This window comes from Styela clava, chromosome 7, assembly GCF_964204865.1.
Source record: "Styela clava chromosome 7, kaStyClav1.hap1.2, whole genome shotgun sequence".
Taxonomy (NCBI): domain Eukaryota; kingdom Metazoa; phylum Chordata; class Ascidiacea; order Stolidobranchia; family Styelidae; genus Styela; species Styela clava.
This window is the reverse complement of record NC_135256.1, coordinates 9,642,385-9,669,507: the sequence shown is the minus strand read 5'-3', so window position 1 is coordinate 9,669,507 and position 27,123 is coordinate 9,642,385. Positions and strand designations below refer to the sequence as shown.

Below are 27,123 nucleotides of genomic sequence, written 5' to 3'. Positions count from 1 at the left end.
TGGAATTACTCGCACATACTAGATTAAATTTGAAACTGGTTTTGCGGGCCGCACACTACTCAAAAGTGACGTTTTTCCGCGGGTCGCACAAGTTTCCTTGGGGTCACATTTGGTAAATGAGGCCGTAGGTTGCCCTATATGATTTCATTCACCGCGGTTTTGGCAGAAACCTTATGTGACAAGAAATACATTCAAGCACAGTGCTTGTAGATAAACTGGATTTGATAATATGTTTCAAGTTAGGATCCTATATCTACTAGGGATGGGACGAGTCCGGCATTACATGGATTCGACGAATCCGAGTAGTAGGTCAAGGACTCGAATCGAATCCTCCGAATCCGTGACTTCACAATGTGAAAGTAGAAAAACACGTTTTTGACCATGCTACAGCATCGCGCGCTCACAAACATACGTCGTAGCTCATATTTTTTCCATAATAGTTCCGCAGAAAGCTGTTGAATCAATCTAAAAATATATGTTTCTTCTTTTTTTGGCAGCAATAATCCAAACGTAAACGTGGGTCAATGTGCGCCTTGGCTGTGAACTGGATTTCAAGCCCACCACTATGCGTCAATTCTGGGCGGCTATTTAGAAATTCTTACATGTCAATATGAATAATAAAAAGCTTTTGACTACAATGCTTTCATGACGAAATGATAATTTTCGCAAAGGTATTCTAGCACAAGAGAGCTATGCTCAAATATATGGACACGTAGAGTCACATAATTTTGATGACGTCATAGCGAAAAAAAAAGTAATAGCCTTCTGGAGAAAATTTTTATCTTTAACCACTAAAAATTTCAAAGCAATTGGTCCAGTATTCGAAGAGAAAAGCGACTTTTTAAAAACGTGTCAAAGAACAACAAGAACAAGAACAAGAACAAGAACAACAACAACATAATATTGAAACGATCGTTATGTCCACTACGTGTCCAAAAAGACATCCATTTCTGCTTCAACGTCCCTTACTACTTCTTTTAAGGAGGATATGTAGCCGCAGACTATTTTTGATATATACTGCTTTTTCTCCTCATTCGGTTCTTCTCATTACCAAGGTGCTTGCAAATTGGAGAAATGTTTGCGAATTTTTCAAAAGTAGATTCTTTGTCGTTTATCGGTTTTGTTTTAGTGTCAAAACCAGAATCTTGAAATTGAAAGCTTGTCTTCTCAAGAACAAGCTGTTGTACTAAGTTGTATACGTTTGAGGGAATTGTCATCTTAATTGAATTTTAAATTCTATTAGAAATTGAAGTGAAATACTCAATTTCACCCAGGAGGATTTTTTTTAATTCTATTAGAGTTTTTCCATTTTTTTATGAAGAATACGAAACGATGCAATAATTATAAAGATGCAAAAACTGTATACTTTTCTTAGTCTTGTTGATGATTGAGTTTTTCATTCCAGTTGTCTCTTACTGAAAAAAAATATGAAAGTTTATATTTATTTTTTTTGTTCTTTCAATTCGTCAATCATACAAAATAATGCGACTGTGAATAATGAATTTACTGAAACTTTCACGAAAAGGTAAAACTTGCACGTAAGCAAAAACAAACAAGCAATAGTTTGTTAGATCTTATCGTAGTTAGGTAAATATGATCGAAGATATTGTTTGTTTTATCTCCTAAAGTTCTGGTTCCTTCGTTAATATTTAGCAAAATAATGCGACTGTGAATAATGAATTTACTGAAACTTTCACGAAAAGGTAAAACTTGCACGTAAGCAAAAACAAACAAGCAATAGTTTGTTAGATCTTATCGTAGTTAGGTAAATATGATCGAAGATATTGTTTGTTTTATCTCCTAAAGTTCTGGTTCCTTCGTTAATATTTAGCATTAATTATCATACAAATGCACCTCAATATCAGTCAACATTTGATGATAGTGTGTGCTCAATGATGATTATCTTCCTCACAGGGATGAAATCGCTAGACGAACACATCAATGTAAATATCGCAAAATCTATACATGCGCTAAATACCGTTGTCTACGTCAATATGCTTTTCATTTCTAGTTATTAAAATTAGATCGGCAGTTAAAAGTGCATGTTACTGGCCATGTACCATATAAATAAATCAGACTTGAGGTGGACGAAATGCTACTGTAATGCGTGTCTTCTCTCCAAAGGTAGATTTAATATGGTCTGAAAGCTCCATGTTGATTAAAGTAATGGCTGAGCATGGTTCATAAATTAGCCAGTAGTTTGCACCATCAAGAATTCATACCATTGGCATTTTGTATATCAGTATCTAGCAGGTTCCCCAGTTCCTTTATTACATGAAGCATGATGCCAAGATGTGCACACACAGCTAAACATATTTCACTGTTTATAGTAGATTTAGGGTATTGCAGTTTAAAAGTACATCATGGCTTTTTCTGACGTAACTTCCAAAATGTCGAAAATTGAAGTAAATAATTCGAAGGAAACGTCAACGTATGAGTTATCAATTTCTTGCAGGTATGTTTATCTGTTATTATGTTATGAATAAATTAGTCAAATAAATGTATTTATGTTATAAATAGTTTATCAGTTAACTGTAGTTACGAACGACATTTTCCTAGAGATTTGCATTTTTATTACAAATAAGTTTATTTCAAGGTGTAAATCGCTTCTTGCTAGCTGTCACCTCGAACTCACGAGACCTTGGAATAATGAGTATAGTAAGTCAGCGGTTCCCAAACTTCGTACAGCGCCAAATTATCACGGAAAAAACCCACGGAGCAATTACACGGAAATAATGACGCTTTCAATTAGAGATCAATTTTGTGATTGTTAATGTCTAGCTAGCCTACTTTATGCCATTATGAAACTTGTAAACAAGTAGGTCTAAGTCTAAGGAATGAAGGCAATAAGCCAACTCTTTCTCAAGTGGGATGCGTAACAGAAAGTAAACGATATAGAAAGGTAAAATGAATTTATTGATTTATATTCACAGCATTTAAAATAAGAAACAATAAAACATTTGAAATATAAATATTTAATCATATTTTAGTTAGGTTTAACACAATTTTGTTCATTTTCACGCGGAGTACTTGGAAACTTGTCGCTGCGCGTCCTTTGGGAACCGATGTGGTAGATCATGGGTCACCAAACTACGGCCCGTGGCGTCATTTTATCCGGCCCGCAATAACATGCAAAAATGGCAAATTATTTTTCCAAGGGAAATTTTCCCCGAGCATCGTCTTCCTTGTTTATTTCGTAACATTGGCCAATCAGCAAGATGCAAAAAAGTGACGTAATAATAGACCTTTTCGCATCCGCTTAGATACTTTTGTTTTGTCACCCTGACAGATTTTCAGTCGTGGCTGTAAACAATATTTCGTTTTTGCGATTTTGAATGCTATTTGTTAGTTTTGGTTGTGTTTGGGAAATTTAAGTATGAATCAAATACGTCGATCATCATTTGCATCCTTAGGAATTGTAGTTTTAATAGTTGTAATGAAAAATTAGTCTAGAAATAGCTGTAACAAAATAGGCTAAAATTCTTTACCGGTACGCAACGTTTTCTGCGAAAGATGCACTCGTGGCTCATGCTTTCGACGAAACTGTTCACGTTTCTTGTGCTGAAATGAACGTCGAATGTGCATGTTGCGCTAACAGTACTGTAATCCCTCGCGTACTGCTCCAATTTCACAAGTCACACTAACTTTTGTACTGCTTCAAAGCGGATATTCATGTGGGTATATTACAAAAAAATTACAGTTTATTCGATTTAAATAAAAACTGCGCCAGTGGATCTGAGTGAAAATAAAAAACAATACCAAGTTTATAAAAAACGATCAAGAAATATCGGAATTTTAGTACCACCAGACAGGCCAATTCTTTCCATAAAGATTGTATCACTTTTTTCATAAGAACTGTAATAAATATGAAAAAAGAACACGTATCAATCACTAGTCTTTCGATCTGCGTCACATCTATGGAATATTGAGACTATTTCAGGATTTTATTCCGGCAACTGTCTTGATACCGCCAAAAGATCGTCGCAAATAAACGTTGGAGTTGTGCACGTTAGTTTGAGAGTGGTTCATTGTCGGTAATAATTAACGATGTTCTGATTGTACAAATTTCATAAATATGGGTAAGTATCAAGTTAGAAAAGAAATACACACGTCCACATAATTTTTATTGGTGTCCATAGACAATATCATTAATCTGTACTACGTATAAATAGAGCGTAATTTTTAAAAGACACGAATGTTGGGAAATTTATGCGTTAATGAAAAAAATCATATACCAGATAATAGTTGTTTATTTTATCTAAATTATGTTAAAATTTCATGGAATTCCATGCTACAGCAGGCAGTCCGTAGTCGTTTTTATGAGCGGTACTCCGACACGGCGTAACGGTACTTAGCAGACGTGATGCGAACATTTTTTGGAGCGAAAAATCGGATTATGTAACATTCCTAATTCATGACTGCAACGTTTTGATAACATTTAAACTCAGGATAGTTGTCTAGATATAGAAATCTTGTATATTTGTTTTCCTGGAATGTTCTTGATCTATATTCTGCGATATAGATAGAATTTAATATTCAAGTCTTCAGAAATATAGAATATATATTGTTGAATAAATTGAATAATGGATTTCCCAACTTTTGTGAATTTATTGTATTGCATTGACAAAAATATTTGTCCGGCCCGTTTCCACACAGTTTGAGTCATATCCGGCCCGCGTTCAAAAAAGTTTGGTGACCCAGTGATAGATAAACAAAATTGAACCCACGCGGATAGCTTGAGTTGGCAGTCCAAACGACAAGTGATATATTGAAAGATTAATTTTTACCCCAATTTCACTTGGAAAACATAAATTTTATTGTTATTCAGAGGTCTGAAAGATGCTGACATTTTCTCAAAATCCAATCCGAGTAAGTTGGTTCTTAATTTAAAATAAAAGTTCTTATTTTTAATAATATTTATTCTGATTTTTAATCTTAATACTTTTGTGTTTTAGTGGTCGTGATGTATGAACAATCATTGAGTTGTGAAGGAAGGTGGAGAGAGGTTAGTGGCGTTTGAGAGTTTATGGGTAACTGGCATCTCAAGTAGCAAAGATAACTGTCTGATGTATGGTGAATTCACGGCCGACATGTCTAGAATAAATGGATGTTAAATGGATGAATATTCGACATATTTTCATCCTGTTTTATTTTGTGAAGAATTAAATAATGATATACAAATTGAACTGTCTGGACTTAATATTTGAACTTATAACGACAACACTCAGTTATTTTTGGTATTGGGCTATGTTGTCACATAAATATAAACAATATAATATAACAAAACAATAGTAGTTCCAAAGTTCTGTGTGTCAAAATAATTACGTGTGCATCGCGAATTTCCAGTCCATTTTCTAAAAATTATTTGTTATTTTCCCCATATTTAGAACTATTCATGAAAATGAAAAAAAAAGCTTGAGGTGATACATTGATAAATATACGATTGATAAATATATATATATAAGTTATATTTCCTCGTTATAATATAATAATTAATACAGTCAAAAGTTCTTTTCGATGTGTCGTGATTTGTATCATATAGAAAGTAATCGCGTCATAATTTTATAAAGTTTGGCAACTTCGGGTATACAGGGTAACAGAATATTCACTGGTGGACACACAACAACAATTTTATTATTTTGTGTAAGTTAGATAATAGCTGGTGCTTTCACCCCCCCCCCCCTCCCTAATTTTGAGGTCATTTCTAACTCAAGTATAATTGTATTCAAATATAACGACTATGGCATATTTATCAGTGTAGATGGGGGTTCCAAACCGCAGTCTGCGGTCAATTACGGCCCGCGTAACGATTTAAAATGGTCGCCGAACTTGAGTGAAATGGTTTATCACTTCATGTGGTACCTTTTGAGTTTTAGATTCCGTCCATCGTTACATCATTATCACAGTATACGCACGTTTATTTCGTAACAATTGAATTATACCAGTATCTTACGTATACGTGTGGGTATTAAGATTACACACACACTGCAGTATTTTGGATATCAGCCGTATATTAAAAAAGCTTAAAGATGTCACAAAACGAAAACTAGGCACTGAAAACAGACCTTTTTTAGATGAATGGCAGCGTTTTTATTTCTTTATTGGAAAAATCAAACTTCAGCGATTTGTCTTCCTTGCCCACAAAATATTTCAGTTCTAAAGGAATACAACATTATGCGCCAATATGATCAGTTGACGCGCGTATTTCAAAATTTAATTCATTGCCTAATTCATACAAAAGTCAAACGAACATGTTCAAAAAAATGTTCAAAAAATGTGTAACAAAACAAGCCATAAGTAGCCATTCATACGATGCCATATGCTAGATGAGCAAGTAACTTCATTAGTCACTATTAGTTGCACATTACTTACTGAAAGCCGTGCTTGTTATTTATTTCCCGGGAGTTTTATCCGCTAAACATTATAATTATTTATTTCATTACATAACAAATTGCGATGCTATGTGTATCTAAAATCAAGCTTAGAGCCTATATTGGTGCCTATTTCTCAAAATATTCTCAGGGCGCTTAAGCGCGCCCTGAACCCAAGTCGTGTCGTCGCGCACTTTTCCTCGCTCCCCTTTTCTGGCCCTACAATTTCATTCTGCTGTGTATTTTGGCTCGTCGTCAATCAACTTGGGGGACCCCTCATGTACATCGTTTCTTAATATACATACCAATTTTTTAAGAATACAAATAGTTTTATCGCTAATAGACAATTATTTACCACCCCCTAAATTTCGACCCCCCCCCCCTCCCTAAAATGAAAAGCTGGGGGGAAAAACTGCTTTCACCTAAATTATTTTCACATCTTGTTCAATATAATGTGATAAGCTCTCCAATCATTTTGAAATGTAACAAGAAAATCTTATATATATCTAAATATATATATAATGTCACTGAAGCAATTTTTCGTTTGGATTTTGGTATCGAGATCTAAGTAAGGAATGGAAATGCTGTAGTGTGATTATTATTATTCATTTCTAGTTCGGACGTACAGAAGTACTCAAAAACACTTCAGATCTCCAATTTGCGAGAAAATTCTGCATTGATTACTTTTTCGACGAAATCCAATATTTGAAATTTGAAGTGTGAGTATTATATCACCAAGACACCAATGCTTAATTATAATTATACGGACACGAATCCCGACGACTAACGAGGATTCGTTGATGCCATCTCCATATATTTGATCGTTACTATCTTCTTCTTTTTAGTATAAAAACTAAATATGTTCTTAACTGAATATTTTATATTTATTCGACAAAAATGACGTGTCAAGCTATCCGCAGAAAATATCCAAATTACAGTTTTTCAAAATTTTTATTTTTTAAAATTTTATCGAAATTCTCAGTAGCTTCCATGGTGTTGTTTTTTTGTAAGTTTTGTTGTCGTGTTTTACAGATACGACAAAAAAAGTCATGACCTAAAAGACCATGTAAGTAATTTTCCTGCATTCAGTAGTACCGCGCAAATGAATTCACGTATTTTCAACGTCCTGCAATAAATGATTTGTTAATAAAGTTTTCATATACAATATTTAAAAAAGATAATATATCGCACAGTTCCACTGGGACGGATAGCAGCGGGTAATCAAAGTTGGTTATCGGCAACGCCACCCAAGGTTCCAATATGATTGGGAAATTTATTTATTAAATTTCTGTTATTGTCGGGCGGATTCAACTATAGATTACTCGGAGCAAAAGTGTTTTTAACTTGAAAAATAGTAGTTTGGGTAGTTCTGATGGTTACCTAGCCACATACGTGGGCTTATGTCCAATTTGGGAAACATTCTTGCTCAAATCGCTCAAGTGAGCCACGTTTTGAATTACAGAATTCCTTAGGTTGGGCAGAATGCAAACTTTCAGATATCATACAAGCAGAAAATGGAAGATATGATACTACGCTCTATATAAAAGGAACAAAACTGTGAGTTATCTATAGGATCACTTTCACTTAGGCATACAAACTTTTATGAATTTTTGCGAGTCTCCAAAAAAGTGTTGATATGAGAGCACCTAGTGATCACTGACGGGCTAAGAGATAAGGTTAATTACCCCCAGCAAACTGCGAATAAGCCATTGTCGCATTTCTGTCGAACAAAAATTTATTTAGAATTTATTTATCGTCTTTAGCAGATCTTCATTGTAAAAATATTATCCACGATATGTCAAGGTTCATACACATCACAGTTTATACAATTCCTATTTTGTTAAACATCCCAGTTTAAACTACTCATTTCACAATTATTTTTAGTCCAGAGAAAGGAAAAATTACCATATCTGCAGAAGAGCTGAGCACCTCCAAGCAGTGGCTAAGCATGAAATGGGAAGGGAAAAAACTAGACAGAAAAGATTTTTTTGGTTTATCCGACCCTTTCATGGTTTTTTCTCGATGTAACAATGATGGAAGGTTGGATTAATTCCTTTTTTATTATTATTTTATTTATGATGGCATCGTAGCTATTTATCGCGATCGATTCTATGAGTTTATCATATTTTTGTATCAATTTTAATAAGTAAGTCTTTTTATGCTGCCTGATCCATGCACAAAATATGGCAATGTTATTTGACACGAAATGGACCTATGGATTGTTTTGTTATTATTATTGTATTATTACTATTTATTTTATTTTTCAAAACTTAATGTGGGCTTACTGTATGATTTGACTTTCACATCGAAATTTTGAGAGGTGACGTCATCAAAATTAAAAATTACTTGTGGCGGTACCGCGACCACATGCCAGAGGACCTATTGCTACACGAATGTCGGATGGTTTTTGACTGTACCGTGCAGTAGACTAAGTACTGTAAAAGATTTGATATTACAGTAAAATTCACGTTTCAATTCACTCAGCATTTCAAATCATGATGAGACTAGACACATGAATCATTATCACAAGACTTGGATGAGCTAGGATGATGGGGGTACCGGTACTGGGACGTTACGGTACGCTAGCTGTTGCACAGTTCCAGCTTTATTCAGGATATGGTTTTGGGAAATTGTGATATCCATAGAATATAACACGCTGTAACAAGGTGTACGAAGAACGATCGAGAAACACAGTTCAGCAGTATTCGGCTGACGATAATTTAAACGGTTGAAATCAGTATAGCCTGGAAAAACTGCTCGTGAGGTGGAAGTCCTGAAGAAAAATCTTCGTTTAAAACGAAACATATCGAATTGTTATAATATACTTTTTTTACAGTTTTACCGTGTGCCACAAGACTGAGGTGATAAAAAATAACTTAAACCCTGAGTGGGAAGAATTCGAAATATCTGTTGGCACATTATGTGGCAAAAATCTCAACAGAAAAATCCAAATAGAAGTATTTGACTGGAATCGTAATGGAAGGTAAGCAATATAAAGCGAGGATATTAAGTGTTTATAAGTGCAAGTTTTGTACAGAACACGTGAGTTTGGCTTCAAAATGCGATTATTTGAGTTTATACGTTAAAACGTCTCATAGCTGAACGACGGTTGTTTTATATTTTGATATTTTTTATCTTCAGAATCACCATTTTTATGACTGATTAGTTAAAATGCTTTTCCTCTCACATTGACAAAACACTCGACAAAAATATATTGTGGTTTTCATTTTATAATGGTTTAACGGAACAAACAGTTCTGCCAACACCGCGGTGGTTGCAATAAAACTTTTATGAGTAAAATAACGGAATGGTTAAACCATCGTTGGTATAATTATTTTGATGGATTATTGTATTGATTAATTATTAAACTGTGAATTTACACCCCGATCTCTTTTCATATTTTAGCCACAGTCTCATCGGAGTATTTACAACGTGCTTGGAAGAACTCAAAGTCAAACATAGAACATACGAGGTGATATTTTTCAAAAGCTCATCATACTGATTCTTGATAGAAACCAAAAAAATTAAAAATATTTTTGGTCAAATTTTGCTTTGCATATATATATGGGTTATCTTGTTCAGTTTACGAGATTGTCAAAATCGCAATCAAAACTCAGTCTAGATTTAGAACATATCTAAGCTTTTCCAATATAGGCGTTTCAAACTCAGTATAATTGTAGGAATTATAATTATTTCAACAGATATTTTCTAAGAAAGAGAAGAAGAAGAATTCTGGCTACCTTACATTGAAATGCAAAACAATCGACAAACTGACGTTTGCCGACTACATATCGAAAGAGTAAGTGAAGAATTCAATAATCCAATGAAATAAATCACATAAATACTGATGAGATGTTAATACTGTGGCCACCAGATGGTCAATTACCGGTTAGATAAAGCGTACTACATATCCACGGGAGAACTGCTTGAACTGCACAAGGAAATAAGAGGATTCACTTTTAATTAAAATCAAACTTAAAAATTTTTGCTGAAATATTGGGCCCCTCCCAGAGGAAATTGGAAATAATGTAACAGCCGCTTTCAAGTATCGGAAATTTGAAATCGATTGGTCCATTATTTGCGAGAAAAGCAAATTCACCCAGCAATAACAAGAAATTAGCGAAGCGTGTTCATTGAATAAACAAAACACGTACAATACTACACTAACAGAATGCCAGTCGTAATATTGAGTGACTTGCTGTTGCAGTTAAGCCTACAGAGGTTTATTATATCAATATTTTTTCAATGCAGACGCGTCAAGTTCAGTTGCGTTGTTGCAATCGATTTGTCTTTTCTACGCACTGATCCAAGTGATAAACCAAAATATGAACCCGCGATCAAGGTGAACGATAATTAAATTACCACTTTCAAACAAAGTAAAATGAGTTGGATACACAATTTATAATTTCATGAATGTATCTGCTGAATATTTCTCTTATAGGTATATTGAACAGTTTTTATGAATGCTTCCACATATAAATTTTCACTAATTTACTAATTTATCACAGACAAAAATATTGTACACGAATCGCTATAAGATATTGAGAAATGATACCTGATTACAAATAAATATTAAAAAGGTTATATTTTCTTATGTTCAACAAACTTTTACAAGTTAAAAAATATTTTTATACATATTATGTTATTAAAAAAAATAACAGAACTGGGCGTTTTATATTTAGGCTGTCGGTGACGTGATTCAAGAGTACCATAAGGATCAAGAATTCTCAGCGTACGGATTTGGAGCCGATGTGGAAGGATTCGATTTTAATACAGATAGATTTCCACTGGTGAAGTGACATTATATGAATTAAATTAATAACACTGAGTGATTTGTTGTTGTTGTTCTTTTTAACTACAGTGCCAATTTTATAAAATTTACTGGGCGCGTTTATTTACTTCCTGATTTGGCTGTTTCTTGAATGAAATGCGTCATATACCGATCGACCATGGCAAGCGTGTACTCAACGAACACGTTACTGTAATTGCTCTTTGTGATGATTTGATTTTGATTTATTAACTAAGAAATTGATTTTTCTAGTTCTATATTAAAATGATTAATTTACCCCGCTTTTCACATACTTTTGTTAGAATTTGAATTCACAATGCCCGGAATGCACCAAAGTGGAAGGAATTATCGAAGCATTCAAAAGCTGTTCAGAGAAAGTCGAAAAAAAAGCGTGCAAAGCAAATTTTGCTCCTATAATAAAAAAGATATCACAGTAAAACTATAGATTAATCGTTTTAATTGTGCTTGGTATGTTGCACAGCATATGAAGGACGCTGCCATCACGATCAATAAAATAAATATAAGTTGTCGTGGCTGTAGATCGCAATACATTTTCAGTCACAACTCCCAATACAAAAACATAAAACGAACCTCCTGACCTAATATGGTACTATTTTTCTTACTCACATATTTCCAAACTTTTTGTCTCTACAAATCAGATTCTGAATGCGCGTGCGGTCGCTCAGCAACCTAAACAATTTTCCAGTTCGTTGATGAATGATTGACCGCCGTAGCTAACCAACCGAAACTAAAAAATGGCTGGAGTCGCCTCCGATCTCGATATATGCGCCTAACCTTGACCTTGGCTCAAAATTTTATTTTCTTCCTCAAAAGTTTCATGTGGCTGGTTGTACATGGAGTATAAATTGTGCCTTAGAATTTGTAAATGAAAGTTGCTTGACTAATTTAATTTTGCTTAATTTAGTTTTTCTCATCAAATAAAATGATCGCTCTATTTAATGTTGCATATGACAATGGATAAAAAATTTAATCGCTGCAATTGTACAGAAGCACAGCTGAAGGATATGGTGAATTATTTTTATAATTAGGCTACTGCATATCAATTGAATTTCCCCGACTTTTATTTTTACTTTCTCTCCCGAATCATATATGATGATTCATATCAACCTTGTTGGTTAATTATTGGATGGATAAGTTTCTCTTCCTGTTTATTGCTTTCATTTATTTCATTTTTTATTAACTCGTTTTTAATCTTAGTGTCGCAGACTTATGATGACCATTTCTGGTCCTTCGCGACTTCCAGTCAATTGCAATGAAATCCTTTACTGTAACGCCTAATTACTTTTTCCTATTTTGAATTTGTGTTGTGATTTCTTGCACGACGAAATAAACTTATTGTCTATTGTCCTGAAGTAGGCGCACCAAGATGGCGCACAACCTGAAATCAGACTGTGTACCAGGTTACGGTTCAGGTTGTCAGACATCTTGGTGCGCATACTTCAGGAGTACCAGTAAAACTCACTTTGGTGGACTAAAAAAACAAGACGCGGTGATTCAAAATTTTTGTTTCAACCGATTCGAATAATTTACAATTCTATTCGAAATGTCCAGCCCTAACCGTGATATATAATTAAATCAAAAGCATTTGTTGTATTGTGGTGAAAAAAGTCAAAGAAGAAGTAAAATATCACCTATTTTTATCATCTTCTAGAATGGCATCTAAGAAAGTTGGAAGACTCGTGGAATATTTCGTGCTCTTGATTGTTACAAATGGGAACATATCCGACATGGATGATACAAAAGAAGCTATTGTAAAGGCAGCCACATTGCCAATGTCTATTGTGATTGTTGGAATCGGAGGTGGTGATTTTGAAGGTAACATAATATCAGGAAGAACATTTTATGTTGATTCTATGTTAAATTTTGCAGTAGCATACTAAAGCGTTTTTCTAGTTTTCTTATTGAAGTGATTCTCATTAACACTGTTGCGGCTTACTCCGACTTACGTTTTCTAATTTTCTTCGGAAAAGAACACAACGGACAACTCATTCGCTCTTATCAGTCAGATATGAAAAAAATAAACATAAATTTTTCTTTGATTTTCTAATTTTTGTTGCCTGCAGTTTTAAAAATGAAATTCAAGAAACGAATTTTGGCGCTAAATTCAGACACCGCGCTCGAGGGTTCACTACAGCTTCTTTTCCCACGAGCAAAGACCGTAACCTGGTATTAAGAAGCTCTTGCGTGGATAAAACGCCAGACTTCCATGTTTATTTGAGAAAAAGTTTTCAACACCCAGTACAATTTGAATTTTCGGGAATCAGTTCATTTAACTTATTTTGTTTGAATCTGACAATTTCAGTCACTATAATCTCAGTAATATAATCTAAAAAGTTCCCATTGTCCACATATATATATATCCGTAAGTTCCGAAACCGGGAGTCCGGGATGAAACTTCTCGCGTATATGGACGTAAGGGTTCGGCGGCTAGCTCCTTATATGTAGATGCACCCTGAAATTTTTTATATTGATAGCAATGAAAGAACTTGATGGTGACGTGGTGAGGTTGTTTTATATCGATGGCAAAGAAAAAAAAGATGCCAAAAGAGATATTGTACAGGTAATATGTAAAATAGGCTTCCTAGAAAAACACATCTTGTTAATTACAATGTTGTCTTTTTCAGTCATACTGCTTCATAACCATATTATGTCCGAAACAAAATACAATGGAAATGCAACAGCAACTACCTAGGAAAATATCAATTCGAAAAACTAAAACATTACTTTATTTTCGAAATATTATCGAATTATGCAGATGTTGTATCATGTTAACTATACATTGGCGTTACAAGCAGTGAATGCTCGCCGCTAGCCTTGTTCCCAGTGAAGGCGTGAAACGCCCCATAAATTTTTTATAAAACACCCTCATAAGTAGATTTCTGTACAACCACAAATATATTGTTCTCTGTAGATATCTGATGACAACATTGCGTATGGATAGTCTAGAGATGTACCGATGTATCGGTATCGGGTATCGGTATCGGCAATATCGGCCATTTTTTCGGTATCGGTCATGTATCGGTATCGGTTAGATTAAGGCCGATATTACCGATATATTTACCTTTTTGATATGGTCCAGAATGTTTTAAAAGATAAGTTGGAATACTACTTTTTAATTTATTTTTGTCTGGAGAGATCGTGAGCTATGAGCCATACATGTCCCCACCCCTGCGAGAGAATAGGATTCACGTGTTTTTAGCTATTTATCAGCTAAACTAGCTCAACTAATTTGGCTATTTTCGCTGTCAAATTTTTATATTGACATTTTTAATATTACATAGTTTTTATGAAAAAATATATCAACACAGCACATAACAAAAAGCAACTAGGCGCCCAGTTTTAAATCATACAGTGGAATTGGGGTCCTTCCTTATTAACGGCACATGGACTTTTGGCACGGGTATAAATTCTGACTGTTTGTCGTCAAGTACGAGTGTCATTTAGTCCGTCGACATCGATAAACTAAATTCCGACACAATTATCCCAGTACACAGGTATTAATTTTAATTCTGCTTAACTACACGATTTCTTTATAGATATATTGACTTGACCGCCTAGCCCTTGACTGTCTCAAAATATATGATAGCAATTGTAAAATATTATAAAATAGCGAAGTAAAAAAACATCCTCAACGGTTAACGGTGGGCTTTCTTTTTGTCGGTGCTGATTGATATTCTTTCATGTTGGCTTTGACTTATTGCGTCGACGATTACGATTAGCCACTAAATTAAATATTTGTAAAATGCTTTTAATTTGAACGTAGGACGGCGGCGCTAGAATGTGTGGGTGATATTCGATATTCTTTTAAACACGAATAACGATATTCGAAGCTCGCGATATTAATATTAAATTCAAATTGGACATCCCGGGTTATGAGTTTTCTAATTGAACACCGAGATTACTAGCGTTACTGTACAATGTATCTTAATCAGTTACAGCATATGGATACCAAACATTAATTTCATATTATGTGATATACATATCTTTTTTTTTTCGATCTGAAATAATGTGTACTATGAACAACGCTTAGAGACCATTGTTTTAACCCGTCTGCCCTACACAGCATACCTAATTAAGTAATAATTACATAGTATCGGTATCGGAATATCGGTAATATCGGCCTTTTTTGTAGTATCGGCGTATCGGTATCGGCGTTTTAGCTGGTATCGGATCGGTATCGGCGACAAAAGTGGTATCGGTACATCTCCAATGGATACCCAATTTGCCATAACAAATCAGTTCAATCTTTTATTTTTACCACAGTTTGTTCCTTTTCGAGATTTTTCTGCCAGTAATAAATACGAAGTGATAAGCATGCAAAGATTGAGAAAAGAAGTTCTCCAGGAAATTCCAGATCAATTCCTTGAGTATGTTACTTTATCAAAGAAATAAAGATCGAAGTCACACAGTTCGACGAAAAAGTAGAAGATAATAGTTGAGAACTGGAAAGAAAGGATTTATTTTGAACCAACTCTTGAAAACCAAAGCTCAGCAAAGAACAATTAGCCTCCAACATGACATGCAATATTAAATTGTTGATCGGAAATTAGACATTCAATTTCATTTTGCCCCAAATATGGAGCTACTGACCATATTGTTATTGAGTTTTTGCCTATCTTGAAATAGTGTGATAACAGCGAGTCCTATAAGATCAATTGTAATTGAAGTAATACTATAATATATTTTTATGTATTTTTAAGCCCATATTTCTACACCGAAACCAGAATAGAATGAGTTATTGATATAAGAATATCAAACGGACCACCAGTGTAAAAATGGCTCTACTAGGATATAAGTGCATTCTTGTTCATAGCAATTTTAAAGTTACAGCGATTAAAATTATCGTTATTATAATTATCAAGCTTAATGGATATTTAGTTCATCGATGATTTTTGGCCAACTTCAAAAATACAGGTAACTAATTCTAGCCTTGTCTTTCGCATCTTTTTCAATGTAAATATATATATATATTTATATATATGGTGTTTGATTTGCTGAAAAAGTTTGTGATATTTTAAATTTTTTTAGAATTTTGCACCACCCTGTAAGTCGGCAGTGTAGCGCATAGTGCTAAGCGTTAGAAATACGCTTGCCATCGCACCACTGATTACCTACCTGCGTGAGTTCGCAATTTCGAATCCTCTGGGGCATGGGTGGCCAACCCGCGGTTCGCGAGCCTGCCTCATGCGGCTCATTTCGCCTTGGTTATATTAGAGAAATCATAACTTGCAAAGTACGAATCATCTTGTTACGATTAAACATATTATGAATCATTGTGCAATGTTCTTTTACGTCGAAGATACAAGACCGCCTTCATTTAATTTACCTTGCAATCTTCCTTTATTACGTCACAATCTAATTCATTGTTGCGCGACAAAAGTGAAATTTAACATTGATTGAAGTGCAAATAAAACGTCACAGATCAAGTCATCGACTACTCATTTATTTCTACTAATTAATTCACTAATTCTACTAATTAATTTGAAGGGATTATTTAAAATTCCTCTAGTCTCAGATGAGGCTGCAACTGAGTTGAAGATGCTCGATCTCAATGAGGAAGACCAACTGTAATGCGCTTAGAGAGAAGGGACCATTAGGTTATGAAAAAGCGTGTACCTAATGTCAAACGAGCTGCGCTTAGGTATTGTCAATGTTTGGGTCATACGTCTGCGAATCTTTGTTTTCTACCCTAAAACACGTGAAATCAAAGCATTTATATATTCTGACACATGTGAAAGAACTGCTTCGATTGTCCACAACGACATACAAGCCACGTCTAAAGAGCATTGTTCAATCCAATGAATGCCAGAAGTCACACTTACTTAGTAGCAATCTAAACAATACGTGTCTTGTAAATTTCTGTCATAATCATGTTGGTTAGTGATATTTACAATAAACTAGCAAGTACTCCCGAAGTATGTGAACCAAGATGGCGGACACCGGAACGTAGTATGTGTACCAGGTTAGTGTTAGACCATAATTTCAGATAAAAATACTACGGAAGTCACTTGGCTAGTCTCCGAAATTGTAATAGAACTAAAATAAGAAAAATTGGAATAAAATTATGGCCTAACCTGGTGCACATACTACGTTCCGGTGTCCGCCATCTTGGAGTACCAACTAGCATTCTCTAGAAGAGCTGATTAAAGATATATCTGATGTTCATGTTTATAATGTGGCTCTTCGCATTAATAAAGTGCAAAATGCGGCACTTGGTCTCTGACTGGTTGGCCACCCCACTCTGAGGGATAATTTTGTGCGAGTGGATTGCCGGTCCAATCGGGTTTCGTTTCGTCCCGGATAAATACATAAAAACTATCCTAAGTGAATCAATATTAGTAGACTTACATCGTATGAAACGGTTTGGCTCATTTGCTACTTTATCCGAAGACACAGATCTTTCTAAACCAGTGAAGTCATATTTTTATTGGGTCAAAACGTGATACCTTGACGAATTTCAGTTTGTCTTCACTATGACGTCATAATATCTATTTCGAAAGTCGAAACACCGCCACACGCAAGTTCTCGTGTGAAATTTTCGAATGCACTGATGCATTAAATGGCTAGAGTAAAATATATAACATCTTGCTATAATATACACCGTAAGAAGTCCGTTTTTCATCTGTTTGTACCTTATTTGGATATGCGATATTGGTTGAATACTTTAGGAATGACGAACATTCTTTTCGAATAAATTTCAAAATCCAATTAATGTATTACAATATTCCTACAACAAAAAAGAAAAATCATAAATAAAGTAATTGAATGTGAGTTAGGAGATGGGATACATGTATAGTAGTGGAGAGAAACATTACAATTAGACTTGTTCTAGCGTTGAAACTAACACTTTCTATAAAAGTTATATATTAACCTATACTGCGGGTAATAAATAGTATGTTGCTCGAGACACACATAGACAGAATTTTATCAATACAAAACAAACGTTAGGCTAAACTATAACAAATCAAGTTTAAACTTGCAACAAAGCACGAAATAACGTCAAGCCGAGCGCCAAAATACCTGTAGCCATTAATAATCACTTTTCACGCATCAGGGCGAAACGAAAAGCCATAAAAGAAATGTTAATTCACAAATAATAACTATTACTTTATTTGCTTAATTTTCTGTCAAATTGTTTGGAATCAGATCAGTAAAATCCACATTCAATAGTGATAAAATATATATTTTATATAGGAATATGCTTCATGAAAAACAGGTAATTTCTAAAAATGTTTAAGAATAAAAGAGTTGTCAGTAGCCAAACTAATGAATCGTGACCATATTGTGATACCCTATATATATAATGATTTCATTTGCCGCAGTTTTAGCAGAAACCGTATGCGACTAGAAATACATTAAATCACAGTGCTTGTATATAAACTGGATTTCATATTTTATTCTAAGCTAAGATATTCATACAACTACAGACATATGATTAAGTTAATCTTTGAAATTCCAATTCATGGCAGAATAGTGATTTTCACAAAGGCAATAATAGATAAGGTATTTTTTGTGGAGGATATGTAGGATTATCAAAAAATTTCTTTAATAATCCCATCTAGCCGAACTATTTTTGCTATTGCTTTTGGGGCCGTACCACGGTGTTTGCAAATTGAAGAAGTGTTTGTGAATTTTTCAACAGTAAATTCCTTGTCGTTTATAGGTATTTGTTTAAGTGTCAAAATCAAAATCTTCGAATTAAAAGCTTGTCTTCTCAAGAACATGTTGTTGCACAAATTGGTATAGGTTTAATGTATTTTTTGCTAACACGGAAGCAAAAGAAAATATTGGTTTGTTAGATCTTATCGTGGTTGGATATCGTAGTCGTAGGTAGATATGATTGAAGATATTGTTTGTTTTATCTCCTAAAGTTCTGATTCCTTCGTTATATTGTAACATTATATTTCATACACATGCACTTCAACGTAAGTCAATATTTGATGATATTGTGTGCTCAATGATGATTATCTTTGTCTCAAGAATGAAAATGACCAAACATCAATGTAGATATTGCAGATTCCAAGCATGCGCTAATTGCCGCTGTTTATGGCAATGTGCTTCCGATTTCTAGTTATCAAAATTAGAGCGACAGTTAAAAGTGTGTGATCCTGGCCATTTAGGCCACCATGTAAATAAGTTAGGCTAGAAGTGGAAGACAATTTTACCCCAATGTTGGCTTCTAACGGTAAATTTAAGATGTTTTGTAAGGTAGATGTTGATTTATGAAACCGAGAGAAAATAAAATAGATTTCTGCCGTGCTAGGAATTTTTATTTGCCGAGCATGGGGTATAAATTAGCTAGCCTACTAGTTTGCACCATCAAGAATCCAAACCATTGGTCTTTTGTATATTAGTATGAATGAATTTGATTTTGAATGTGGCGGGTTTTCTGTTTAGTTCACGACATGAAGTAGGATGCCAAGGTGTACACACGATAGCTAAGCATATATCACTGTTTATAGTAGATTTAGGGTATTGCAAGGTACACCATGGCTTTTGCTGCGGAGGTTACTTCCAAAATGTCGAAAATTAAACTAAATAATGCGAAGGAAACGTCAACGTATGAGTTATCAATTTCTTGCAAGTATGTTTATCAGTTTTTACAATATATATGCATCAATTAGTAAGTCAAATAAATGTATTTATGTAATAAAAAGTTTATTATTTTACTTTAGTTACGAACTATATTCTTCTTGAGATTTGCATTACAAACAAGTTCATTTTAAGTATGGTGTAAACTGCTTCTTACTGGCTGTCCGCTCAACTCACCAGACCTACTAATAATACTTATAGTATGTAAACAAAGTCGGATCCATTCGCATAACTTGAGTAGACAGCCAAAACACCAATTGATATATATATATATATATATATTGAAAGTTTGATCTTTACGCTAATTTTACTTGGATAACAAAAAATTTATTGTTATTTAGAGATCTGAAAGATTCATTTTTCTTCAGTTCTGATCCGAGTAAGTTGGTTCGTAATTTTGGGAAAAAGTCTACTTTTAATATTGTTTATTCTGATTTTTAATATTATTACTTCCATGTTTTAGTAGTCGTGATGTATGAACAAGCATTAAGTTGTGAAAAGAGGTGGAGAGAGGTTAGTAACGTTTGAGAGTTAATGGTATACTGTAATATCAAATAGCAAAGATAAATATACGAAAAAATATATAATATTTAAACCACTGGTGTGCTCATTAAACCACTGTCTGATGCATGGTTGATACATGTCCAGACTAAATTGATGTTAGTTGAGCGAAATGTTTAAAAAAACGCTGATTATGTCTACAATTCTTTTGCCAAAATATAGACGTTTTACACTGAAACCATCACAAAATCGACTATTGAGAGGATTGTTCAAAAATTGTTGATCCTTTTTCATTGTGTAAAGAATTCAACAACACGATATGATATGCTACAAATGAAATATAACGAATTGAACTATCTGGATTTCATATTTGAACTTTCTATAATAACATTCAGTTAATTTTTGTTATTATTTTGTGACATACTGACATGACGAAGTTACAAATATACCTAACTCTAGGCTAAATAACTGTATGAACATCATTTCCAAAGTTCTCTGTGCCAAAATAATTACTAATGCATCGCGAATTCCCATTTTATTTCCTAAAAATGATTCCCTATTTTTCCCCCTTTAGAACTATTCATAAAAAAGGATAAATTTAACGTTGAAAAAAGCTTCAGGTATCGCACTGATTGAATGTGCATATAAATATATAGATACGTTATATTTCCTTGTCGTTATATAATATGTATTATTACAGTCAAAAGTTCATTTTGATACGTCGTTATTTGTATTTTAGAAATTATACGTCAAAACTTTGTAAGTTTGGCAACCTCCGGTAGACGAGGTAACATAATATTCACTGGTGGACACATGACTACAATTTGATTATTTTATGCATATCGCATATAATGGAATAAGCTCTCCAATTATTTTGAAATGTAACAAAAACTTTATATATCCAAATATATAATGTCACTGGAGCGCTTTGTCAGAACCTCGTGTGCATTTTGGTATCAAAATCGAGGTAAGAAATGGAAATGCTATAATATTTACTATTCCTTACTAGTTTGGACGAACAGAAGAAATTAAAAACACTTCAAATCCCGATTTTACGAAAAAATTCATCATTGATCATTTCTTCGACGAAATCCAGCAATTGAAATTTGAAGTGTGAGTACTATAGGACCATGAGACCAATGCTTAATAATACGGACACGAAACCCAACGACTAAAGAGAATCTGTTGATCCAATCTCCGAATATATTTGATCATTGCTATCTTGTGCTTTATAATGTGAAAGTAAATGTTTTATATTTGTTCCAAAAGCATGAGGTGTTGCAGATTGTCGCAAAATATATCTAAAGTACAGTTTTTAAATATTATTCAGTTTTTGAAGTTTTATCGAAACTTTCGTGATGTTGTTTTTTTGTAAATTTTGTCAACGTGTTTTACAGATACAAAAAAGACACAGACCATGTAAGTAAATGATCTGCATTCAGTAGTAACGCGCAAATGAACTCTCGTATTTTCAACACCCTGCAGTAAATGATTTAGTAATAAAGTTTTCATATTCAATATTGAAAAAAAGATACCATACAGTTCCATAGGGATGGACAGCCGTGGGTAACCGAAGCAGGTGATCGGCAGCGACACTCAAGGTTCTAATATGATTGGGAAATCAATTTACTAAACTACTGTTATTGTCGAAGAGCAGACTACCGTATGATTGTGCCGAATTATTTAACTAACACGTTCTTACTAGAGATAGATAATCATTAGAGGCTGTATAAAAGAACCCTCGGTCCATAGGCGGGCGGGAGATTCCCCGCTTCGACTGGATTACTCGAAACAAAAGTGTTTATGTTCTGAAAATATGGTTACCGAGCAACCCACGTGATTTTCCGAATTTCCGTCTTGTAACTATCAGCCCACTTTAATCGTATTGGGTTGTTCAGACTACAGTTTGGAAAGGTTTTAGTACAACTTGCAAAGGTAAGTAACGCACGCTTTGAATTACAGGCTTTTCTAGGTTGGGCAGAATGCAAACTTGGAGATATCATACGAGCGAAAAATAGAAGATTTGAAACCCCGCTCTATATAAAAAGCAAAGAAACGCCTTCACCGTGAGTTATCTTAATGATCACTTGTACTTGGTCATAGCAACATTAAGAATTTTTGCAAGCCGTCAAAAAGTGCTGCTATGAATGCGCCAAGCGATCACTGACGGGCCAAGAAATAATGTAATAGAAACGTCCAAAGATAACGGTTGACACAAAACTTGAATCATCTAGTGAAAACGGTTTATTCACTTGCTAGTAGTATGTGATGGAATTTTTAGAATAAAATAATTGTCATCAAGCAGACAATCTGACGGTGTATGAATGAGAACTAGTAACTGAAATAATGGCAAAAATCTCACTGGACAGAACGATAATAAATATTAAGACCAATGAATAAGTAAACTGTAAATTAGCCATTTCTGTCAAACGAAAATTTATTCAGAATTTATTTATCCTCTTAAGCAGATCTCAATTGTAAAAATATGCACGATATGTCAAACATTAACATGTCCATACAAATTACAGTTTATACAATTCTTATTTTGTTAAACACCCTAGTTTCACACTACTCATTTTACACATATTTCAGCCAACAGATAGAGAAAGGAAAAATTATCATAGCTGCAGAAGAGCTGAGCACCTCCAAGCAGTGGCTAAACATGAAATGGGAAGGAAAAAAACTAGACAGAAAAGATTTTTTTGGGTTATCCGACCCTTTCATGGTTTTTTCTCGATGCAACAATGATGGAAGGTGAAAAAATCCTGTTCTTGTTTTTTTATTTATTGTTAGCACCGTATAGCTATTCATCCCAATCAATTCTCATGTATTTATATTAATTTTCATATTATTACTATTTATTTCAATACTTATTGTAGGCTTACTGTATGATTTGTAATTCACTTCGATATTTTGAATGGTGACGTCTCTGAAATTAAAAATTATTTGTTGCGGTTCTGCGATCACATTCCCGAGGATCTATTGCTACACGAAAGTCGTAAGTTTTGTGACTGTACTGTAAAACATTTGATACTACAGTTGTGAATTGAATAATTTGGTATTTCAATTCACGTTGAGGCTAGACTCATGAATCACCACCACAGAACTCAAGTGAGCTAGGACGGTGAGGGTACCGGTACTGGTAAGTTACGGTACGGTAGCTGTTTCCACAGCTTCAGCTTTGTTCAAGATATGGTTTTGGGAAACTGTGAGTAAATATCCACATAGTCCATATATTTGAGCATTGCTATGTTGTTAAAAAAACAAGTATTCTAGCCCATGAACTTGTGATGTGAGGGTACAGAACCAACCCATCTCATCTCATTTATCATGAGAACTAGCCATAAGCACTATCACGCTCACTCATTCAGAAGTGAATACAACTAACTTCATAAGATCATAAGAATATTATCCGCTGTAACAAGGTGTACGAAGACAATGGAAAAAATTAGTTCAGGAGTATTCGGCTGACAGTAATTCAAACGGTTGAAATCAGTATAGCCTACTGCAAAAACTGCTCAGTGGCAGGAAGTCTTGAAGGAAAATCTTCGTTTAAAACGAAACATATGGAGTTGTTATAATATATATACTTTTTTTCAGTTTTACCGTGTGCCACAAGACTGAGGTGATAAAAAAAAACTTGAACCCTAAGTGGAAAGAATTCGAAATATCTGTTGGCACATTATGTGGCAAAAATCTCAACAGAAATATCCAAATAGAAGTATTTGACTGGAATCGTAATGGAAGGTAAGCAATATAAAGCAAGGGATATCATTATCAACGTTTTCATAAGCGCAGGTTACATACGTGCGTTTTGCTTCAAAAATCGATTATTTAGAGTTGATTAGTTAAAACATCTCATGTCTAAACGACGGTTGTTTCATTTCTTGATATTTTTTTCATCTTCAGATTTACTATTTTTCTCTGACTGCGATTAGTTAAAATGTTTTTTATCTCACACTGACTAAACACTTGATAAAAGAATTATTGTGGTTTTCCATTTTATAATGGTTACGGAACAAATTTTTTTGCCAGCACTGCGATAGTTACACTAAATGTTTTATGAAAAGAAGTAAAAAAGTAGTTGAATCATCGTTTGTAAATTTATTTTGATGGATAAATTTAATATATACCTAATGAACTGTAAATTCACACCAATATCTTTTCATGTTTTAGCCACAGTCTTATCGGAGTGTTCACAACGTGTTTGGAAGAACTCAAAGTCGGACATAGGACATACGAGGTGATTATACTGAGGTGAAGGTAGAACAATTAAATATATTTTGGTCAAATTTGCTTTGCATATATATATGCGTTACCTTGTTTAGTTCACAAGATTGTCAAAGTCGCGATCAGAATTCAGTCTAAAACATATCTACGATACTACGATATCTGCTACAAGCTCAGTATAAATGTGGGAAATATATTTATTTCAACAGTTATTTTCTAAGAGAGAGAAGAAAAAGAATTCTGGCACCCTTGAAGTGGAATGCAAAACAATCGAAAAACTGACGTTTGCCGACTACATATCAAAAGAGTAAGTGAAGAATTCAATAATCCAATGAAATAAATCACATAAATACTAATGAGATGTTAACACTGTGGCCACTAGATGGTCAATTAACGGTGTACTTCTTTTTCACGAGTGAACTGCCTAAACTGAGTATAGAACAACATATTAAATGTTAAAAACCGGGACCTCCTATCTGCAACGTTAAGACAATCAATCAACTGGTGTAATTCCTGAAAATATGAATAAATAAAATTAGGAGAGCAATTCCAATATATAATAGCACGAGGGTTCAATGACTAACCTCAGTACAGGTAGCCTAATCTATGTCACTTACATCGACGTATCTGATCATTCAAAAGGTTCAAAAGCAAATTGCGAATTAAGTTCAACAACCGCACCAATCACATCGGCACCGCTAATTACACACGAGGGACGCACATTGGCACGGTCTCACAGCACCAAGTTTACTTGTACAGAATTCGTACAGTATTCGTATACAACAACAACAAGAATTTAGCAAAGCGTTCATTGGGCGCACTCCGTGTTCAATGAATATACAAAACACGTAGGCCTACAATATTTCTACTACAATAACAGAAGAGTCGCGAAAAGTCTGAACAAGTGCAAGTCATAATATTGGATGATTTTGCTGTTACAGTTATAGGTAAGCTACAGTTAAACCTACAAAGGTTCATTATATAAATATTTTTTTCAATACAGAAGCGTCGAGTTCAGTTGCGTTGTTGCAATTGATTTCTCCATCTTATGCACTGATCCAGGTGATAAGCCAAAATATGAACTCGCAATCAAGGTAAAATATAATTAAATTGCCACTTACAACTCTAAAGTAAAATGAGTTAGATAAACAATTCATATTGTCATGAATATATCTGCTGAATATTCTATTTATATGTATGGATATATTGAACAGTTTTCATAAATGCTTCCACATAGATTTGTACGTTTATTTTCACTAATTTAGTCGGATTAGAACAAATTTATTACAGAAGAATTATTGAAATGATAGGAAACGCTATAAGATATTGAGGAATGATACGTACCTGATTAGAAATAAATACTAAATAATTGTATTTTACTATGTTCAACAAATTTTTTCAAGTTAAATAATATTTTATATATATATTTAATTAAAAAAAAAAAAAATAACTGAGCGTGTTATATTTAGGCTGTCGGGGAGGTGATTCAAGAGTACGATACGGATCAAGTATTTCCAGCGTACGGATTTGGAGCCAGTGTGAAAGACTTTAGTACAGATACATTTCCACTGGTGAAGTGACATTACATGAATTAAAAATGATAACACTGAGTGATTTTTTTCAAGTACAGTGCCAATAGTTTGGAATTTACAGGTCGCGTTGATTTATTTCATATTTGGCTGCTACTTGAATAAAATGCGCCATATACCGATCGACCATGGCAAGCGTGTACTCAACGAACACGTTACTGTAATGTGATTTGACTTTGATTTAATAACTTAAGAAATTGATTTTCCTAGTTTCCCTATTAAAATGATTAATTAATCCCGCTTTTCAAATAATTTCTCATTTTTTTAGAATTTGAATTCACGACACTCGGACTGCACCAAAGTAGAAGGAATTATAGAAGCATTCAAAAGCTGTTCAGAGAAAGTCGAAAAAAAAGCGTGCAAAGCAAACTTTGCTCCTATAATAAAAAAGATATCAGAGTAAAACTATATATATAATAATCGTTTTAATTTTGCTTGGTATGTCGTACAGTATATGAAGAACACTGCCATCACAATGAATAAAATAAACAGTGGATGTCGTTGCTGTAGATCGCAACACATTTTCATTCACAGCATTCAATACAAACAGCAAACTCACTTCGATTTTTTATATTGTAATACCTGAAGATTTCAGAATCGAATCAAATACTTTTTCCATCGAATCTCGAATACTTGAAAATTATTTGAAGTGATATAATGACGTAATTTATGTGACTTTTTGTAATTTGGCCTCAAGACACATAAATTGATGGAAACATAGAATCTATCACTCATTCAGTACGCGGAGTTGTCACATACTATATAAAAACGTGTTTGAAAAGAGTCACATATCAGAATTGCATTTCAAAAACAAGGCTTTAATATAAAAAAAATTGAGAAATTCACCTCGATCTTTGGCAGACAGAAAAAACAAGAAAATTTTTCGTCTGAACCGATTCAAATAATTTACAATTCTATTCAAAATGCCAAGCCCTGATTGTGATATATAATCTAATCAAAAGTATTTGATGTATTGAGGTGAAAAAAGTCACAGAAGAAGTAGAATATCACCTATTTTTATCATCTTCTA

The 27,123-nt window shown here is 33.9% G+C and overlaps 4 protein-coding genes across 5 annotated transcripts; all 4 read left to right on the top strand.

Annotated features, from left to right (window-relative positions):
- The first annotated feature begins 2,319 nt into the window (after positions 1 to 2,319).
- Positions 2,320 to 12,956, top strand: LOC120327762 (copine-9-like). Of its 2 annotated transcripts, XM_039394119.2 has the most exons (15): positions 2,320 to 2,455; positions 4,829 to 4,869; positions 4,956 to 5,005; positions 6,987 to 7,090; positions 7,404 to 7,437; positions 7,834 to 7,928; positions 8,256 to 8,411; positions 9,208 to 9,354; positions 9,777 to 9,843; positions 10,073 to 10,170; positions 10,623 to 10,713; positions 11,054 to 11,161; positions 11,463 to 11,593; positions 12,086 to 12,188; positions 12,833 to 12,956. In XM_039394119.2, exons 1-14 carry the CDS (start codon positions 2,364 to 2,366, stop codon positions 12,105 to 12,107), a joined length of 1,236 nt encoding a protein of 411 aa, XP_039250053.2. In that variant the 5' UTR covers positions 2,320 to 2,363; the 3' UTR covers positions 12,108 to 12,188; positions 12,833 to 12,956. The 2 variants fall into 2 exon arrangements, with proteins under 2 accessions (XP_039250053.2, XP_039250055.2); XM_039394121.2 differs by lacking the exon at positions 11,463 to 11,593.
- LOC144411702 (copine-9-like) lies at positions 11,594 to 16,157 on the top strand. The gene is made up of 3 exons (XM_039394120.2): positions 11,594 to 12,996; positions 13,656 to 13,741; positions 15,445 to 16,157. The coding sequence occupies exons 1-3, from the start codon at positions 12,834 to 12,836 to the stop codon at positions 15,571 to 15,573; spliced, it is 378 nt and encodes a 125-aa protein (XP_039250054.2). The 5' UTR covers positions 11,594 to 12,833; the 3' UTR covers positions 15,574 to 16,157.
- Positions 16,158 to 19,598: 3,441 nt separating this feature from the next.
- LOC120327955 (copine-5-like) lies at positions 19,599 to 21,748 on the top strand. The gene is made up of 5 exons (XM_039394331.2): positions 19,599 to 19,765; positions 20,115 to 20,152; positions 20,237 to 20,286; positions 21,284 to 21,387; positions 21,672 to 21,748. The coding sequence occupies exons 1-5, from the start codon at positions 19,671 to 19,673 to the stop codon at positions 21,703 to 21,705; spliced, it is 321 nt and encodes a 106-aa protein (XP_039250265.2). The 5' UTR covers positions 19,599 to 19,670; the 3' UTR covers positions 21,706 to 21,748.
- A 1,147-nt stretch (positions 21,749 to 22,895) lies between these two features.
- LOC144425100 (copine-8-like) lies at positions 22,896 to 26,496 on the top strand. Its single transcript, XM_078114398.1, has 7 exons — positions 22,896 to 23,028; positions 23,875 to 24,021; positions 24,451 to 24,517; positions 24,714 to 24,811; positions 25,508 to 25,598; positions 25,974 to 26,075; positions 26,362 to 26,496. The coding sequence occupies exons 1-7, from the start codon at positions 22,937 to 22,939 to the stop codon at positions 26,494 to 26,496; spliced, it is 732 nt and encodes a 243-aa protein (XP_077970524.1). The 5' UTR covers positions 22,896 to 22,936.
- The last annotated feature ends 627 nt before the right edge of the window (positions 26,497 to 27,123 follow it).